Source organism: Uloborus diversus, chromosome 4 (assembly GCF_026930045.1).
Source record: "Uloborus diversus isolate 005 chromosome 4, Udiv.v.3.1, whole genome shotgun sequence".
Taxonomy (NCBI): Eukaryota; Metazoa; Arthropoda; class Arachnida; order Araneae; family Uloboridae; genus Uloborus; species Uloborus diversus.
In genome coordinates, this window is record NC_072734.1 from 139,948,006 (window position 1) to 139,969,657 (window position 21,652).

The 21,652-nt window shown below is 35.8% G+C and overlaps 1 protein-coding gene across 1 annotated transcript in view; it reads right to left on the bottom strand.

Moving 5' to 3' along the window:
- Positions 1-21,652, bottom strand: part of LOC129220868 (papilin-like) — a 49,299-nt gene that overhangs the window by 17,353 nt on the left and 10,294 nt on the right. Inside the window, exons 3-7 of the mRNA XM_054855300.1 lie at positions 20,838-21,026; positions 17,723-17,920; positions 13,059-13,229; positions 11,068-11,253; positions 9,316-9,501 (exon numbers count right to left, since the gene is read on the bottom strand). Of these exons, the coding sequence (XP_054711275.1) occupies positions 9,316-9,501; positions 11,068-11,253; positions 13,059-13,229; positions 17,723-17,920; positions 20,838-21,026 (930 nt within the window). The remainder of the gene's footprint in view (positions 1-9,315; positions 9,502-11,067; positions 11,254-13,058; positions 13,230-17,722; positions 17,921-20,837; positions 21,027-21,652) is intronic.

A 21,652-nucleotide genomic window follows, 5' to 3' on the forward strand; every position in this document is an offset into this window, starting at 1 on the left:
CAAACCATATCAATATCAGTAGGCTTATCATTTATGACCAATTCATTGCAAATAAAATTGTCTCTAACATAAAATAAAACCCCACCACCTCTTTTACCTACTCTATCCTGTCTGAATAAATTATACCCAGCAATATGTAATAACTCTGCATCAGATTCGGTAGCCCATGTCTCTGTAATTCCGATAGCATCCAACTTCTCATCCATAACTATGCTTTTCAATTCATCCATCTTGTTCCTAATACTGCGAGCATTGGTATAGAAAACTTTAAGCATGCCTAAGTTGCTTTTATTTAACACCCTGAAATTTCCTAAATTACAATTGTTAACATTACTACTCTTGTTTGTCACTTTATTTCCATTTCTAGCAATACCCAAAAACATTTCATTCTCTCGATACCTGGTGCTTGAACCATGCCCCCCATTCCAACTTAGTTTTTTGACTCCGAAGCCCTTAAAATTAATCCACTAACCATTTTGACCCCTGTAGAGCTCAGATGCAGGCCATCCCTAGCAATCCAATCCCGTTTACAGTGACTCCATACATCAATGAACCTGATACTGCGCTTTTCGCAAATTGACTTCAGTAGCAAGTTCATACACCTCGCACGTTGATTTAGCCAGCTCCTATGCACTCCATACCTGGGAAGCAAACCAACCACTTGGACATTCGTCGAAAAGCTGGTTGCTTTATCCAACAGGGATTCCCATTCCCTAGAAAACTCCTCATTTTTACTGTGGCCTACATCATTTGTTCCCACCCACAAAGTAACCATGTCCTCCTTATTCAATACTCCCTTCTTTTCAGCAACCATATTAATGTCTTTTACCCGAGCCCCTGGTAAACAACACCTAGCCACCTTACGCTTTACTCTCCCAACTGTGTTACCCACCTCCCTTACCATAGAGTCCCCCAAAATATAAGTTAATAAGTTAAGTTAAAAGTTTTGATCTTTACGATAAACGATTTGTTTTTTAAATTTCAATTTCGAAGTCCTCTCTTTAACTCATTTTCAAGCCTGCATCAGTAAATTATATTTCAGACATTAAGTTTTATCTCAGGTTCTTAGAAATAAAAAAATTGCAGTAGCACGAGACAACTGACTTTTTGTTACATGGGTATTTGGAGCTGATTGCATATGAAATTAGTACCCTAGATTAAACAGATATAATTTCTGCCGAGGAGCTGTACGCCGAAGTGCCGTACACCGAAGAAAAACAAAACAAAACAAAAATGCTTTGTGTAATAAAATAAATGTGGAATTAAGCTTCTGGGAAAACAGCAAAACCGCTACCCAATGAAGTTCACAAACCCGCTTATCAAGAAGGTGCGTCTTAGCTTTTCGTTCTTTGCGCATTCGTTTCAGAGTTTTTTGTTTTCTTATTTATTAGTTGATCAATTTTATGAAATGCGTTTACCCTTATGTGGTCTGAAGGGATGTCGAGGAATCAGTATTGCAATTTTTAGGCATAACAGCCAGCGACCCCACGAGGCATCTCACGACTTTCTCTGACCATGGGGCAGAGAAATGAAAGTTTACCTCAGACTTTTTCATTGTTCATTACTTGTTCTGAATTGTAACTTATTCTTGTAATTTATTCTGTATTTTATTTAAAAGGAGTACGCCAAAGAAGGCCTAGGTGGATTCCAGCGGTAACTGAAGGACATTTTGTATTAAAAAAATCGATGCATTTCTGTCTGTGAGCATATCAAAATACATATTTTTTCAAAAACTGATGCATTGACTTCATCATAGTAAGTTGCTAAAAAAGTCAAATCCAAGAATTTTTTGCTGGTAACTTTTTTTGAAAATCAAATTTAAAAAACGGTAACCGAAAGAAATTTTCGGGACATGATTTGCATGCTATCATGTTTTTCCCAAAAATTTAGCTAAGCTATAAAAGGGAAAAATCTATAAAAATTGGGGCAGATACGGGAGTGTTAAATCATTACAATTTCACTTCTTCTTTTAAAAATATAACTATTTTAAGCATATAAATTATGCATTTGTCAAGGGTAACGGAAGGACAGTATCGGAAGCACAAGAAGTCCAAAGCAATTAAATGTTTTAAATTTCAACTTACAAACAGTTATTCAGATAATACAGCAGTCTGAAACAGTGATATCTAATGCCTGAGCCATCTGTTACAATTCTGAATTTTTTAAATGCTCAATATTTTTTCAATAATATACATAGAACATTTATCTTCTTTCTCAGGGAATACAAAGATAATTCCCCCATTATCATGCATTTTCAAACAAGATATTTCCATTCCTTCATCTTATCTTCTACATGAAGCACCTCTCCAACATCGCTCTTTGTTAATTTCTTTCCCTTCCATCCAACTAAAAAAACTTGTCCAAACGTTAATGAATCCTTTGGCATCCACTATAATATTGAAATCTGTTCGCGTCCGTCCGTCCGTCTGTCTGTCTGAAGATCGATCTTCTCGAGAACCGCTGCGAATCGAGAGTCAAACCACTGTAATATTAAAATCTGTTCGCGTCCGTCCGCCCATCCGTCTGCCTGTCTGAAGATCGATCTTCTCGAGAACCGCTGTGAATCGAGAGTCAAATGAGATGCCGATTAATTCGAAAATTTCCAAAGAAAACAATAGGAACAATCTTGTAATTGTGACAATTTAATTAGCGGAAATATTAATTAAAGCGTTAATTAACATAACGTTATTCAGGAATTTTTATTTCTTTCCTGTTGCGATTTTGCATATGGGTGAGCAAGTAAAATTCTCATTATTGTTTTAAAAGAGATTTTTTTGGCTGCTGTCCAAATCTTAAAACAACGTTTTCATTTAGAATTTCATTTTAAATTAGTTTAAAATTGGTTGCTCTCTTCGGACATAGCCTTTATTATATCGTCTGTCCTTTTCTTATTTTTTACATTCAACGTTCTTAACTCTTTTCAGCATATGAAAGTTGTTTCTTTAGCTATGTTTATTGATTGTAGTGTAAGTTTATCATTTACCGGCCTCATATTTTGGTACATTTAGGATGTGCGACTAATTATGTTTATTTTGTTGGACTTTTTCTCGTCACATGGGTGAGTTTTCGAATTGTAATAACTCTCTTTTTCCTTTCTGTTTCTATTTTTGAAATACAGTTTGTATCGTTAAAGAACATGTTAAATGAAGATTGTTTGGATTTCTTTAAGTGAAACAGAGTTGAACCAAAAAGATTGTTTTTAAGGATTTTAACTGAAGCTAAATTGGAATCTGATGACTTGGTATTAAATTAATCTTTAGTGGTATTTACCTAGTCTTGGTGCTTTAGTTTCACGTAATCAAACAAAAAGTGTGTGTCATTTTATATAAAAAGCCGATTGTAATTGTACATGAATATTTCAGATATAGTCTATCAGATGTAATTCATTTTAATGTGAGCACAGATTATAGTTGATAATGCATATATTTTCATCTTTTGTGTTAATTGAAAATACTCATAACTTGTGTCATTGATAACTATCATTAACGTTAAAGAGATTTTTGCCAAAAATATGCTCTACTGGTGTTTTGCAAACCTTGCATTACGCGTATTTATTTACTCCTTAGCGCTTTAGAAACTGATGTCAGATTAATACAAAAACATCAATTGGACATCTCTTTCATTTTTTAAGTAGCCCGTGCAACGCCGGGCACGCAGCTAGTATTCTTATGATTTGGTGTTTTTTGATTCAGCTGTATCTTCATTTTTAACATTATTTATAACTGTCGGTCTGTTGACTTTTAAGTGAAATATCTCCTTTGATTTGTTGAAGTACTTACTATATTCAATAACATATCTCGTTATCGGGTTTAAATAGTGCATATTTCGTGTGTCAGGTTAAGGATGGATATTACTCCGTCTTTTTGAGTGCTGATCTTTGGTTTTACTGATATCTTTCGTAGTACGTTTAACGGTTAAACCAATGCTCTCAACAGTCCTTTCTTGTGACTTGTGGCAACAAATCTGAAAGCAGTTTCAATATTGTATTGTTCCAATATAAATTTCAAGTTTTTAAGCAAGTGTTTCTGCTTGAATTGGCTTGTCATATTACAAACATGTCATACCTAAATGATTTTCAGATGCTTAGAAATTGTTAAGTGTAGTTTTCATGATTTTTATCACATACAATCGAAAAAATAAAATGACGAAACATTTTTTTTTTTTTATAATCTACACCTATAATAAAATAAGATGTTTGTGTGTGTGTGTGTGTGTGGCGCGCATCCCGGGAAAACGGTAAGGCCTAGAAAGGTGAAATTTGGTATACAGGTGTAGTTTTTGCTGAAGTTGTGCACCTCGGGCTTCAATTTTTGATATTTTAATTAGAAAAAAAGTTATTTAATGTTTTATGTGATTTTTAGCACTTTTTAGTACTTTTAACCTCACAGACCCCGAACCAATCGCGCCAGACAAATATTTTTTGTACTATAGTGTCCTAAATTTAATTTTAAATATGATGAACAAAACAGTTTTGAAGATAGAGCATTTTTTGTATTTTTTATGAATTTTTGAAAAAACCTTTATTTAGCATTTTTTTTCTGGGTTTAGTTTTTTTCGAAACCCATCCTGTAAAAAGTATTGAGCCCTCAATTCCAAAATTTTAGTTGGTAATAGTAAAAACATTTCTCCCTCTTCAAAAGAAAAAGTTTTTAAAAATACGCAAAAGTTTTTTTTTTTTTTTTTTTTACAATTTTTTAAATGCAGAACACGACGCGACCTGCGGGAAACATGGAGCCTTTTTTTTTGCGTGCAATTTTAAGTAAATAAATAAAGCCCGCGGTTTTTTGCATGATTTTTGTAGGGTTTGTGGTTAGGTTTGGTAGATAGAGAGATGATATTAAGTCAGTGGGCAAAAAATGTTTTTTTCTACATAGAAAAGAATTGTTAATGACTATCAGAGGAAATATGCATGTATCGTATAGATAGCTAGATAGAGAGAAAGAAAGGTGGACAAATATAGAGGTGGATACAGTAGATGGACAGTAAAAAATAGAGGAAATTCAATGGGGGATCAATAGCTCCCTCCCCCCTACACACAAACACACACCATGACTTTGAAAAAACAATGCTTTCACATAAAAAAGGAAGTGCTTTTTGTTATTTTCCTACAAAATGTGCATAAATAGTATGCCCTTTGTTCCTCCCCTCCCCCACCCTTTAAAAATATTCCAAAGGACATAACTGGAGATAGATCTAGAAAATACTTTATTCAACACAAAATTTATTTAAGCAGTTGCCGATGGCGGCAACCTTGGCGTAAAAAGGCGAATGATAATATTGATGTATAGAGAAAAAGATTGATTAATAGGATCGATAAATTTTTTTAAGCAGCCGTCGAAGAAGTCAACATTGGCGTAAAAAGGCAAATGATAATATTGATATATAGAGAAAAACATTGATTAATACCGTCGCTAAATTGTCTAAGCAGCCGCCGAAGGCGGTAACCCTGGCGAAAAAAGACGAATTGCGTAAAAAGGCGGACCAGCTGAGCTGGTCGCCGCAGGCGGCTAGTTTGAAATAAAACTTTATTTTTTAAATGAAAGCATACGTAATTTTTGTACAAATATTACTTATATATGTTTTTAATGTGACTACTAACTTTAAACAATAGTTTGTTTTCTACTAGCATTATAAAATTTTACCCTGTATCATCTATTAATAGATAAATGTCCTTCCGTTACCATTAAAACCCAAATAAATTAAATATTTATTAAAATTATAACTATGCCTCCTTGACAAGGGACATAATTCTGCTTTGCATGAAAAACATTAGTTTCTATACCCAATAGGTTCTAGGTGAACTAACTGAGATGTAGTATTTTGGTAACGGAAGGACATCGAATTGTCACTTTAGTAATGGAACTATTTCATGGTTAAAAAAAAAAGAAATTAATTAATTACTAAAAAGACAAAATTTTGAAAAGATAAAAGTTAACCCAAATATTATATGCTGATAGCGAATTTATTGAAATTACAGTACGTAACAAAAAGAAAAATTTTTGCCTTGTAAAAATTTAAAGAGAAAACTTGATTTTGCACTTGATTTTCTAAAAGTCATCAAACTGTTTTGGAAAAACAAGTTAAGACTCAAGAAATTCATTTGTTTCTAAAGAGAAAGGTATGCGGCAAGTGACAGAATATTAATTTTTAAAATTCAAGTTCCCTTTTTCCTGGAATTCACCACTAATAAGGCAACCCCTATTTTTTACGTAAGGTAGCAAACATTTGCTAGATCGTGATTTTATCGTTATCAGAAAACCTAACTGATGATAAAGCGTTTTACAGTCAGTTTTGTTTCTTTGTGGCTCACTGTAGTTTGTTGGAATAAAAAAAGTTGTTAATTGTTCTAGAAAACCAACTTTATGTAAGGAATAAGTACCTTTGTGCTGAAAATTAAATGAATTAATTAACCAACGATTTGAAACGAAAAAAAATGCAAATTACTGCAGACACGTGTTTCGATGTTACAAGGAACACTTCTTTGTATTGAAAAAGGTGTTCCTTGAAACACCAAAACACGTGTCTGCAGTAATTTGCAATTTTTGTGCTTCAACTCGTTGGTTAATTGATTCAATCCACTTTATGTAGTCAGCAACGTAACTATGGGATCCAGCGCCCCTGGTGAACTAAAGAAATAGCCCCCCCCCCCCTGGGATCACTCACAAGGGAAGTCACCGGAGGTCATTAAAACCTCCAAAAAAGGTTTTTTTTTTCTGGAACATTTTGATTAATTGATTCTACAAATAGGAGGCAGCATTGTATTTTTTTTTTCTTATTTTCTTTTCCAGAATTGTTTTTAATGATGCCCAATTGTTCCTTCTCAGTAGATGTTATGCATGTATATGTACATATACCCCCACTAGCTCTTTTTCTTGAGAGTTTTTTTTTTTTAACTTTTTTAAAGCATTTTTCAAATTTAATGATGAAAAAAAAACCTCTTTTTTTGTAATCAGTCAAAGTGCCCCCCTGGTTGCTGCGCCTCTGGCGAGAGCCACTCCTGTCAACCCCTAGTTACGCTACTGTATGTAGTTGACGAGTTCAAAAATAAAAATAAAATGTTGCTGTGTATCGTCCTTTTTTCCTGTGTTTTGATAACCCAAGAAAAATAAACTGTAGCTCAATACGGCCATGATTTGAAATATTGGGACTACTCTGTCCGTATTAAGATACCGAAGGATCGGATGGAGGATATGATTCTGTGCTCCATGTGCACGAACTGCGTGCAGGAGATACAAAAAAAAAAAAAAAAACACTTATCAGTGCCCCGAATGTGACGACTCATCTTTCATTTTTTTCATTGAAGTAAATACGGAGTTTTTGATTGTTTTTTGGCGTTTTTTCACAGTTGGCCCTGTTGAGACACGTGTTCTTAAATAGACCAGCCAATTTTTATTAAGCTGCTGAAAAAGATAATAATTTAAATTTTCGCATGGATTTTTTTTTTCTTATCTTTTACTAGTCATGTGATGAACGTGCAAAATTTGGAGTCAATTTAATCATAAATGAGCGAGATACACATCCACCAGTACATTTTTGGAGCACTGTAAATTATTCAAGTTCTTAAATTGTTAATTAATTTTAAAGCTATCAAATCTGAAAGTAAAATACTGTTTTTAAAGATTATTTTTAAATATGTATTTATGTCTAAAAGCAAAAAATTAAACTTTCAGTTATTTTAATGAAAAATTAATGTTTATTATATTATTATGCATTACATTATTGTATATACTGTGCAATTAAAACACGATAAATATATTAAACTTTACTGCATTATGACATATTAAATTTTGCATTACTCTCAAACATGCTTTTGTATGTGTGTGTGTGTGTGCGCGCGCGCGACATTCTTGAATACTAAACTTACGCTTGTCATAGATTGGCAGCCACGGTAAAAGGTTATATCAGTATACATTATACAAGGTATATCAGTTCTATTCTCAGGTTTCTTAGCACCCAGCTTCCAATTTATAATCCAATTTTATCTTACATTGCTCATAAATAACCATAAAAAAGCAAGAGTTGGTAACAATTAATGAAAAAATATACACATTTTCAGAGTAGATAATAATAATTTATTAAGCTACAATTTTTCTTTGTTGTTCTGTCGACATTCAAGCTCGTTTAAGCTAAAAAAAGAAGAGAAACATAATATTAATAATTGAACAAAGAATAAAGTTAGATCAATATACTTTTTTTCTAATATAAGTTAATTTAACTCCAATTATTTTTGGAGGAAAATATGAGCAGGTGGAATTTTGCGTATCAACCAAACTTTCAAGATTTTTTGTCACAAATAAAATGGTTTAGTGGTTGAAATAAAGGGAAACCTGATGGAGCTTGTTGGGTGAAAATATCCCAGTGATTGTTAATAGAAAAGTGATGCTAAAATAAAAACTTGATAATGCAAGACCACACTTCTCAAGACAAACCATGGAAAAAATTAATGAATTTCTGTGGGTTACTTGCCTAAAACACTCGCCCCACATTATAGCACGCTGATTACCACCCACCATCATTGCCCTATATTTCGACCACTACAACAGTTTCCAGGTAACAGAATAAAATTCGTCTGTTGTCCAAAATGTCATCTCCAGATATTTTTCTCCAAAACCCTTGGATTTTTATCAATTCAAAATAGAAAATTTGAGCACTTCAGTCGGGGCAATCCTAACCTGGCAGCACTGTGAAGGCTACACAGATCCTAATCACAGCATTACGATGCTTCCAGGTTAGGTTTGCCTTAACTATAGATGCCAAACGGCTATTGGTAACGAGACTAACTAAATCATTGATTTAAAAAAAAAACCAGTTGTTAAAACTAATTTCGTTGAACTCGGTGCAAAAATAAATAAATAAATAAAAAACATTTTTCTTTTCAGACCCAATAGTAAGGAAGACCCATCCCCCTTAGGGTAATGCAGAGTTGTGTACAGAAATTTTCAGGGCCCGACTCAAATGACTTTTACGGGGCCCTCTCCAAATTGTTAAAACTTACATCCCTACATATATTCCATCCCTCATTTTAAAAATCTCAGGCCCCTTTTATGCTCGGGTTCGGGCCAAGAGGTGTCCATTCACATACCCCCCCCCCCTGGTGGGATGATGGCGTGCTTCTCTCAAATACTACGGAGCACCCCAGAGAACGAGAGTCCCCCAAACGGGATGAAAAACCCTCTCAAATCACCCCTCACCTAAAAACTTCAATGGCACAGTTTGTACCATGAATCCCTCATCCACCCTCTTGGGGACCACTGCCATCATATTAAGCAGACTCCTTCAATAAGTAGGCAAAAACTATAGACGTTTCGTGCTTACCGTTGCACTTTCCGTTGCATTCTTCTACGGTCTCGAAGTTGTTTCCGTTTCCTTCGCATCCTCCGTAGATGAAAGGCTTGCAGGTCTTCTCGTTCTTGTCGAAGTAATATCGGACGATGTTTGCCTTGCATGGACCGGTCTCGGGGAACAGCTGGCAGGAAGAGACATCAAAAGACCTCAGAGGAGCTAGGGAAAATAATTTAGAAGAAAAAAAACTTTATAAGAAACAGCAAGTAAAAAATGTAAGTAACAAGTGAATGCGCCTAAACATAATTACTACAATGGGATCGTTTCCAAAATTTTAAAAGTATTTTTTTTTTCTGAAAGAGCATGCTTAAAAACATTTTTTTAAATAATTTATTTAAGTTTAATATTTTTCAAAAATTACTTTCATCGGCGCGCTTTCATTGTTTACACTGCTGTCGTGTGACATCATAAATGATGAAATGCCATTCAGAGTTGCCATTCACAGGACAAAATATTCAATTCGCATCTTTACTCACGTGTATGGGCAACGATATGGTTAATAGCAAGCGTAGAGCGCAATTTTAATTCGCTGCTTGATTATTAACGTGGAAACGTAGTAGAAAGATGCGGCAAATAGCATCATTTGTGACGTCATAAAGACCACGTCTTGTTTGAAAAATCGGACATTTTAAAAAATTGATTTTAAAAAAATGTTGGGAAAATGAAAGTATTTTCTGGTCTATGTAATTTTTTTTGCTCATTCTATCCATTTCAATGACTAAAAGTAGTACTTTTGACTGAAGGAAACCACCCCATTGATGCAAGAAACAGTTTGAAACTCTCCGTCAATAGCGTATCATCAAAATATCATTTAATTGGAAATGTAGGTTTGTTTTAGGTCAAAGTTGAAATAGGGGAAAATAACAGCACTTTCATCCAACTGATATTTTGCAACAAAGGCCGTTTTCAAAAAATGCCAACGGTTAACTTCGTCCCAATAGTCACTAACCAGAAACGCTCTAATAGGTTTGCCGGTTAGCCGATCGTATATGAAAACATTCTATGAACAATAATCACCGACATCATCAACCGGCTGGGTTAACCAGTAGCTCTATTCGAACACGACCAAAAAAGAGATTTTTTCCAATGTCAGTGTAAGACATAACATTTTCGCGACATTATTAAGCAAGATTACGTGTTTTATTTCAAATAAAAATCTAAAAATCAGATCTGAGGTAGAGACCAGATCAAATACGCTTTATTTTCCAACAATTTTCCTTGAGGAGTGGCCAAAGCGCATACCTGATGGAGGTGGTTTAAATTCTTCAACACCTTGTACAGTGGTATAATTCACATCATTATTGTTGACACTTAACGGAAGAGTCGGAAACATCGAATTTGTAGGAGATAAGTGGGTAGTGAAGAGGATTAGCAACAAAGCAAGACTTCCAAAGCTGGAGTCTTAATGGGGAGTTAGAAGCGAGCTTTCGGTTGGACTTCGTTTGTTTAAAGTGTTAAAAGTACAAAAAAAAAGAACTTTACAAAACAAAACAGCCTTGTTTCGCCAAAACTTGAGTATTGCCTTGTTGCTTCTCTTGTTTTCAACCAGTTTTCAAGTGGACTGGTCTAAAGCCAACAATCATGGGGTGAACTAAATTCCGTGCGCCTATGTGGTGGTTTGGTGGTCCGAAGCCAACAATTATGAGGTGAACTAAATTCCCTTGATCACTTATGTGCTGGTTTGCTAGTTACAGCTTTTTCTCTTAACCAGTAACTCTTAATTACCTGTCTCACAAGTTCTCTGGCATTCTTCCTCGGTTTGGAAGTTGTTCTCGTTTCCTCCGCAACCACCATACACAAATCGGACGCATTTTCCAAGGTCACTGTCGTAGTAGTACCTGGGGAAGTATGCTTGGCACAAACCTTGTTCCTTGGGCAGACTGCAGATGTCAGAAGAACTCTGAGTGACACCTGCAACAAAGAAGACAATAGCAGATCCATGAGCTTGAAATATTGCATTACTTTGATTGCCAAACACAGTACTCAAAAAAAAAGACTTTTTTGAGCAATCACGATTGCTTATTGCTTTCATTTGAGCGTCCTTGATGTTCCTTTTTCAGTTTGGACCAGGGGCCTCTGCAGCACCGCCGTCCACCGGAAGACGGAGTTGCTCCTCTGGTCCTAGCCTCCACTAGTAGCACTGTCCACCGGAATCCCCTCCTCCTAGGCGGAGGCGTCCATGTCCTGCATACACGCACTCCTGCATACACACACTCCTGCATACACACACGCCTACACACTAACAAGTCCTTACACACATACACAAACGTAACCGCCCTGGAGGAGGAGCGGCTTGGGTTCTATTGTTTCTGGATATGAGCCGCTTCTAGAAACAATAGCCTCTAATGAGTAGGGTCCTGTCGCAACTCGTGATTGCGAAAAACGAATATTCGCATTCAAAGTATCAGAACTCAAATTAGATATATACACACACACACACACACACACACACACATATATATATATATATATATATATATATATATATATATATATATATATATATATATATATATATATATATATATATATATATATATATATATATATATATATATATATATATATATATATATATATATTGCATTTTTCGGTTGTTCATACGGTTAAAAATACAGTTATAAATTTCCGATCTCAAGCTCAATTGGTTTTAGAGATATTAATTCAATTTTATTTTTAGAGACTAGGAATGAAATCGCACACCCCTGCAGCCCCCTGATAGCAATCAATAACATAAACATGATATTAATATTTTTCGTGATGTGTTTTTTAGTTTTTTAAATATCTAGTAGTTTGCCAACTTTTCAGTACTTAAATTTTATTTTTAAAAGCTAGGGGTGAAAGTAAACCACTCATGGATATAAACTTGAGCTTAATATTTTACGTGATATATTTTGTAGCTTTTTAACTATTTTCTTCGCTTGGCTTTTGTTTAAAAGGAATTTAATTTATTTAATATTCAAAATTATTTTTTAAATATTCAAAAACTCACATAGTCAATAGAAATTTCAATTAATATGTTTATTTCATTTTTTATTTATTTGCTTATTAGACGGGGGAAAAAAGTGATCGTCCTTGCGGTCCCTTACCGGCGCTGGACATAAACATGAGATTAACATTTTTCGGAAAGTATTTTGTTGTTTTTACTTTACTTAAACTTAATTTAATTTTAATTATTTCATATAAATAGTCAATAAAAAAATTTAAGAAAATTAAATGATTAAAAAAGTAATACTATTTTACTTTTTAAATTTACTTTATTTTATTTTTAAAAACCGCGGGTGGTGCAAGTGCGCACCCGTGCAGCCCCCTGCCGATGCCGGCGACCATGACCATGTCCCTGCATTTTTCAATTGTTATTAATCTCCCCAAATCGAATTCGAATGAAGGCAGCAGCATTTAAATGCCGTCAAGTGTCTCTCTAAAAATCCTCAATCATAGATAGGCGTTAATCCCCCAAAATCTTTATGAAAGGACAACATTCCCAAAAAAAAAAAAAAAAAAAACACGTTACATCAAGAACAGCAGCCATTTAAAATCTCCAAAGCAAAAACGCCCATGCTTCGAAAACATTAACCCAATTAAAAACTTCAAATGAAAAAAGGAAACGGAGAAAAGGTCGCAATACCGTTCATTATGCATTGCACAAAATGTGATTCGTTTTGATGTGAATGGATGTGATTTCTATTTATCGTCGAGTGTCGATGTTTCTTTACCTTCGCAGTGAGCCAAACATTCCTTCTCGGTCACGTGTCTGTTGCCGTTTCCACCACAGCCTCCGTAGATGAATTTCTTGCAGGTTCCGTCTTTGGCGTCATAGTAGTACATTGGGATGTACCCACGGCATTCTCCTTTTTCAGGTTCTTCTACGCAAGTGTATTTCTCAGCTGTTGATAAACAAAACAATTACGTCTTTTCAGTGCAACAGAATTGATTCAGTGTTCAATTGAATTATCAGTTGAAGTGTCAATTGAATTCAGTGATTTGCAGTAACTTGTTGCAATTTTTCGCTTAAAGTAAAGATGAATACCCGCGGTCAATTTAAACGATAAAAAACGTGATGTGGACACCACACTACTTCATTTTGCATCTGTTAAATAACGCAAATTTTTTGAATAACTGAAGAAAACAAGGAAACACTTCAAATATTTTCTTCCTTAGTTTATCAAGAACCGATGCAAAAAAAGCATTTTACAGAGATGGATTTTCCCATTATCGACCATTTTAACGTGATTCATCGGATAACTCTAAATGTCACCAATAACACCAAATTAAAACCAGATTCGTAATTTTTTTTCGCCAAATTTGTTGCCAACTTGACAATATAGCGCCAAGTTGACGACCAAAAGCTTGGCGATGTATGGCCAAATTCATCGTTTGAATTTGCATTGAAATTAACATTGATTTTCCCCGAAAAGATGTAAAAGATTTTTTTTTTTTTTTGAGCAATCACGACTGCTAATTGTTTTCACTTGACCGTCCTTGATGTTGTGGTTCTTTTTTCAGCTGGGACCACGGGCCTCTGCAGCACCGCCGCGCTGCCCGTCGGCCTCTGCGAGCGTGCCTCCTCTTGTCCTGACCACTGTCCCCCGGAATCCGGTGGTGTGCATGTCTAACACACACGCGCGCTCCATACACACTCACACACGCACGCGGGCGCATTTGCACTCATACACACTGACACACACACCCGCCTTTACATTTTTACACTCACACCTTTGTGCATACACGCAGGTCTACGCACACAAGCAAGCCTAGCCTACACCTGCACGCACGCCAGCCCACACACACACACACACACAACTATACATACGTAACCACTCAGGAGGAGGGGCAGGCTTGAGGGGACCGAAGCCGTTGCTAGAAACAATAATTCCAATGAGTAGAGTCCTGCCGAAACGCGTGATTGCGAAAAACATAATTTGAATTCAAAATTTCAGAATTCAAATTAGTTTTTTTTTTTTTTTTTTTTTTTTGCGCAATCACGATTGCTTATTGCTTTTATTTCACTGTCCTTGATGATGTGTTTCCTTTTTCAACTTAGACCAAGAACACCAGCAACACCGCCCACCGGGCTCTGCAGGCGCGGCTCCGAGCACTGCCTCCTGGAATCCGTTTTTCCTGGTCTATGGCGTCCATGTCCTACACACACGCGCGTTCATACACACACATACACACAAGCTTTTACACACATACACACACGCCTACGTGCATACACACAGGTCTACACACAAACAACCTACACATGCACGTACGCGTGCCTACACATACACGCCTGCACACACACACATACACACAAGCCTTTACACACATACACACACGCCTGCGTGCATACACACAGGCCTACGCACACACAGAAGCCTACACATGCACGCACGCGTGCCTACACATACACACACGCCTGCACACACACACACACAACTATACACACGTAACCGCCCAGGAGGAGGAGAAGGCTTGGGGGGACAGGAGCTGTTTCTAGAAACAATAGCCCCCAATGAGTAGGACCCTGTCGCAACGCGTGATTGCGAAAAGCATAATTTGAATTCAAAATTTCACAATTCAAATTAATTTTGAAAATTCGAAAGTTTTTTTAAAAAATTACTTTTTTTTTTTGACTGGTTGGTTTAATTGGTTTTTTGGCGTAAGGGCCTTAGTAGGCTATACTGCGCCAGATTTTGTTTTCTTTGGAACATCTGAATGCAATCAAAAGGGAAGGTACACAATTGGACCCCACTCGGAGCTGCAACATTCTGATGCATATTGTTTTTGAGTTATGCGAGAGTTATACGCACATACGCACATACAAACGTCAAGAGAAAACTCGTGGTAATTAACTCTGGGATGGTCAAAATTGATATTTGCGGCATCCACACGTTTTTAGGTACATATACACGTGCGGTCGGGCCGAAAAAACAACTCAACATTCATTCGAGGGTGAGCAAAATGGAAATTTTTTTTATTTTTGAGTGAAAGAAATTTCGCGAATACAATTATTTATTTAATGTGTAAAAGGAAGTAGAAACATTTAATAAAATTTTGACGTTTTGAATGTTTTCGAAATCAAGAATTGCTATAGTACCTTATTCGGTGGGTTTCAAATGGAATGGAATGGAAATGGCCAAAATATTTGCACCCATCACATTATGACTTGTGATTTTCAAGAATAGATAATGCGAAGCATATCCATAAAAAAAGAAATGGTGATTAGGATGCGGTAATAAAGATGAAGATTTTATGGCTAATATTCACCAGTACACTTATCATAAAGATTATTTACAGTGTATAACGTTATGTATTTTTATTTCTTATTAATCTTAAATGATGGTTATCAGTAATCTGGAAATTTTAGATTTAGATGAAATATTGCTTGAGTTTCACAGGTTTTCATCCATTTCCTGAGAAAATCAAGTTTTGTTGTTAAAAAGGTTCCTGAGTTGCTAAGGGATGCACGAATGCAGACTTTTGTCTGTTGTGAAAAAAATATTTTTTACTAGCAGTTTAAAGAGTAAATGAACGTGTTCCTTAAGTGTATTTGCTTTAGATCGATTTCGGATTGACTAAGCTCCCAATGAGAGCGAATTAGTCTCTGGTTAGCTGCAGCTTTGGAAGGCAAGTGTTGCAGGCGAGGTTTTACTTGCAATTCTCTATTCGCCTCGGCTGGGCTGCTGTATTCGGAACTCCAGCGCTCGAATACGCTACCTTGCGGTGATTTACAAAACTGCAAATGAAACTAAAACATTGCCACGTTGCGTTCCACGTGTGTCTGTTGACGTAAACACAGGCAGTTTGTTCTGAGTATTTATTAACGCAATCGATGTGTCTTAGTTTGCTTTCAGCAAAACAGAAATTAATTCGTCCCTTAGTAGTATTCTCGAGCTTCTCAAAATAATGTTAGTTTTCATTATTTCCTTAATAATTGGTGAAAGCGAAAATACTGGATTAACAAACTTGGATAACGTTATACAAGGTAAAAAATTTTATTGTTTTGTATGAATTTGTAAGAATATGGGGTTTTTTTAATCTTAAATTAATTAAACTTAACATATTTTACTGCAGCATTTAGTTGGAATGGACAGTATGCAAAATATTTTCTTGAATATATTATCGTAGAACAAAATGAAAAATGTTTAACCGAGAAGGAATTTACTTTATTCCTTTTATTCTCAGCTGAAAGGTTTCGCCAAATTTGTTTAGGGTTATAGTTTTAGTATAGTGCGAGCAAAGTAGCCTTGGCTAGATTTCGCGTTTTTAGTTAAACCATTTTTAATTTTTATCATGAGTGGAATAAAATGGTAGTAAGATTACAGAATTCGATAAGTGAAAAGAAATAATGGTCAATCAACTGAAAAGAAAACTACCACTATATATCCGTGAGAATTTTGTTGATGATTTGCATAACATGACACAATTAAATCGTAACTCAGAAATTAGAAAAATCGAAACAGAAAATTTTTAAATGAACCGATTCGGGAATTCGAGAGAAATAACTCAGCTACAAATGGAAAACAATAAGCGCTAGCCAAGCAAGGCAAAAAAGTATCATCTTCTTTCGATAACAATTTGTAATGTCATATTGAATTTTCTAGCATTAATTGTTATTCTTGTCAGGCCACAATTATTATTTAATTTTATCAAGAATTGATAAATATCGAATTCAACATCGTGGAAATAGCTGCTTAGAACTACGAACTACGTAGTTTGCATTAATCTTTGACGTTTAGTAATGCTTCTTGAATTCTCATTTCTTTCTACGTGGGCCAGAATATCCACAAGACTTTGAAAATTAATTTAAAAAGAATAAAGCGAAAAAATCATACGTACGAACAAAAATCACAACACTTTTAGCATTTTCTTCGTTACCATGTGCGTTTGTTTTAGTTTTTAAGTCCGCCATTAGACAGTGACTTCAGTGCTCCCTATAGTTCGTTGGAGTTGCAAATTGCTTCTGGAACTTTCTTGGTAAATCAGGACGGTTCTAATTAATTACATTAAACCTGCCTCTTTTTTTTTTTTTTTTTTTGAAGGTTCCCCAATTCTTCAGAGAGATTCAAGGATAAATTGAGAAAGTTTATTGACTTCAGCAGAAAACGCTCCTGGTTTTTGCAAGATATGTTATTGGCAGAAATTGGGCACATCAGCTGCCCATTATTTTCCAGGAACAATTCTGATTTGTTTTCACTGTGTGACTAAAAGGACTTTTTCTCCCAATTGCGCTGGGTCTGAAACCAGTTCTATTCCTTGAAAAACAATACATTTATCGGTTTCTATTTCTTCATTTATTTTTATATTATTAATTTTTCAAATTCATTTATTTTCAGATCCTGAATTACTACTCCAAGTGACGTCATATGATTAAGTTGAAAGTGGACAAACTTACGTCGGACTGCTCTGGAGGGGCAGTTCTCTGGTCTGACGCAGTGTCCGTCTTCGGTTTTGACAAATCCTTTCTCGCAGTGGCATCCAGAGACACACATCAGGGGACAGGCTGTGGGAGGGTTGTCGTAGTTGTCACAGGTCAAGGGACATGCGGTGCCGCAGTCGGAGTACACAGAGTTTTCGGGGCAGTGTACAAACACTAGTGAATATAAAAAAGGGAAGGAAAATAAAGAATCTCAAAGCATTGCGGTTTAATAATTATAAAAAGAGAAGTATTAAAATAGAAAAAATAAAAAGTTTACGGTGAAGCGTAGTAAAAAGTTGCATTTTAATTGATGACTTGTTGTATCATGGCCCCACTAGATGGCGCTGACGCTTAACGGGCCTTGATAATTTATGATTTTTCTGTGTTAAACCGATGCAACTATGATCCTCTCATGCATCCACCAATCAATGTCAACGTTTCAAAGTTGGTTTATTTTTGATTGGACGCTACCCATTTTGACAGCAAGAGGCGCTGAACGGAACCCCTGCATCCACTAATCAATGGCGTCGTAATGGAAACAGGGGTTACCTGTAGCCTGTAGTGCCCTCTTTGTTGCCATGAGTTTTAGCGATTGTCACGGTCTATAAGAATTAAGTGGGGTCATGCTTGAATCTAGAAAACCCTCGAAAACCTAGATTATTTTCAAAGTTCGTAAAGTTGCAAAAGTTCATTATCCGTAACATCTTACTTACTTAAGATCAGCCATGTGCTGATCAGCCATGTGCCACAGTGCTGACCAAATTATTAGACTAAAGAGGTTTTTTTTTGTACACTATTTGTACTAAAATATTATTTATTTTACTGTTAAAGTACAGTACATACTGTACACTGATTATTACGTTATTTAAGCATAATTTAATGTTTGCAGGTGGCAGCACTGTCTGCTTTGTTTGTGTTCTTTGTTTATCTACCTACCAGGAACATAACCTCAATCAGCTTAAACAGTTCACTAGTTCTTTTTATTAGTGTGTTCTGTTTGTTATATTTAAAGTTAGTTTTAGGTGATTAGTGAGTATGTGTATGTGAGTATATATAATAGTGAGTATAAATAATTTGTTACCTACTTTTTTAAAAAGTTAAGAAATGGTGTAAACCTTGTGAAAAGGACCAAAAATGCTCATCAAGAACAAGGGAATGCATACTAAATATTATATAATTATTTTACTGTTCGTTATTGTGTCTATAGTTATGTTATCAATACAGAATTTGCTTTTAAAACAGTCTTAGTCTAATAATTTGTCCAGCACTGTAATTTGTTAGCATTTGCTAACAATTAACTTTATAATGGTAGTATTCATTAGTGTTAAAAGAATTAGGTTGTTTATTTAGGCATCGATTAAAAAGCTTGTCTTGCCCATTGATGTGCAAAAAAGTTAGATACACTCACTGGCCAATAAATTAGAAACTCAAGATCAATATTGTATTAGACCACATTTCGTGCGGATAACTGCTCTGATTCGTTTGCGCATCGAGTCTGCAAGCTTCTGGAGTGCATTTACATCCAGGGAATATCATGCATTGGCGCAGTATAGCCCTCAAGGGCTCTTGCGCCATTAAAAATAAGCAAACCAACCAACCATGCATTGGCAATGCAGCTTTTTAGATGTTGTAAATTAGATGGAAGACGAGAGTGTTGTCGGATACGTCTTTCCACCATATCAAACACATTTTCTTTGGGGTTAAGATCAGGGCTATGCGATGGCCAGGTAAGGTGTTGGAAGTCAGACTGATCCTCAGCGAACCAATTTTCAACACTTCTGGCACGATGTATGGTTGAATTATCATCCATGAAGTATTCGTCACTATTAGGATAAAAATGCAACATTGCAGGATGCACTTGATCTGCCAGCATATCTAGGTATCGCATGGCGGTTTGTTTACCCTCGAGGAACATTAGAGCACCACTTACATTAAAGCAGAACATGTTCCATATCATGATACTCCCTCCAGACCCTTGCACTGTGCGAGTAAGACAAGAAGTTTCTCTCAAAGGTTCATTCATTGGCCAGTGAGTGTAATAGTCTTACCATAGAGTAAGGACATTTAAAAGAGATGACACGGCTATAGTAAAAAGTAGATGAAATTGAAGCCAATGTTAATGGAATACATCGTCCCGGAAGTGGGAGGGGTTATGATGTAAAGGACACTAAGACTTTTTTTGCACATTGAAATGCATGTTAAAGTTAGGCTGTCCGGTTGTCTCATTTACAAGCACGGGGAAATGTTACCGATAACCCGCAGCGTAAAACTGAACTCTGCGTTCAAGAAGGTGGGGCCAAGTGCCTTCTCGTGAAAAACGGACAATAGCCAAAAGTATCTCGAAAAAAATTAACGTACAAAGGGCGAAGTGAGTCGCTGTAAAAGTTTTCAAGTGAAATACAACAAATGTTTCTAGACAGTTGGTTGCAATCAGAAACTTTTGATTTAAGGCCCAAATTACAGTGGTGGTAAAAAAAATTGCATCACCCGCGCCGCAAAGAAGAGGAATATCATCTCGACTGCATTCAACACACAGTCAAGCATCCCGTATCCCAGATGATTTGGGGATGTATTTCTGATCAAGGAGTTGGTGGGTTTCACTTTGTGCAAGGAACAGTAAACGCTCAAGGTGTATATTTGCATTTTGGAGGAGACATTGCTTCCTACTATCTGGGATTACTTTACTTTAGTTCCAAACGTCATTTTCCAGGATGATTCTGCTCCGTGCCATAGAGCAAAACTGGTAAGTAACAATTTAAAAACCTTTATCCTGTCATTAGACTTAAATTGACATGGAGTTTAGTAATTTTTTTTTCTTTAAACTCACACGCAGATTCAGAAATGGAAAAATGAGCCTGGAGTCAGCAGTTTGCCTTGGCTCGGAAACAGCCCCGATCTACGTAAACAATTATCGAATTCCTGCTGTTAAATATTTATTTCCTAAGTTTTGCGGAATTTCACATACATTTATCGTTAATCGGTCGACCAAAACTTCTCACATAATCCCATTGTTGTGAAAATGCGAGGGTGATGCAATTTTTTTTATTGGTACTGTATGGCAAGAATAAAGGACTGCTTTCACATGACTTACGGCCACTGTTGGCGGGGCACTGGCTTGGCTTGACGCAGCTTCCATCTTGGGCCAGGACGTATCCCTTGTCGCAGAAGCATCCATGGTTGCACATGAAGTCGCAGACGAGAGGAGCATCCTTGTAGTTCTCGCAGGTCAATGGACAAGAGGTGCCACACAGCTCGTAGTGGGAGTTGCTGGGGCAGGTAGCTGTAAACGAGAAATTAGGCGTTGCACACATTCCGGAAAGTCAGCAGAAAGTTTAGGGAACAATGAAGGATTTTTATATTAAAATATTGTTTTTATATAACTGTAGACCAGAAATGGCAAGTATTATTTTATCAAAGTGCAAAGATTAAAGTCATTTTAAATGAAATGTTTTCACGTTTTGTACGTAGTGCCTTTTTTTTTCTTTTTGTGTTTGCATTTGCATTTACAATAAATACTATTAAATGTGTAGGTGAAGAGAACATTGTACAGGGTGTCCGAAAAGTCCTTGACATATTTAAAAAAACTCATAGAAAACCAACAAATTGACGTATGAATTTGCGGTTTGCACCATAATACTTCACAGGTGCAAGAGTTTTTATGACATCGGAAAAAAAATTAAAAGGAGAAAAAAAGAAGAAGAAAAAAGGCATTTCGCAACCAAGGTGTCAATATATGCTATGCTTGTAATTCTTCGTTTAGTGATTTTCATTCCTTTTTGCGTTTTCCCATATCAACAAAAACGATTTAAAAGTAACTTTTAAATCGAGCTGAAATCGTTTTGATGCAAACCGCAAATTCATACGACAATTTGTAGGTTTTCTATGAATTTTTTTAATGTGTCAAGG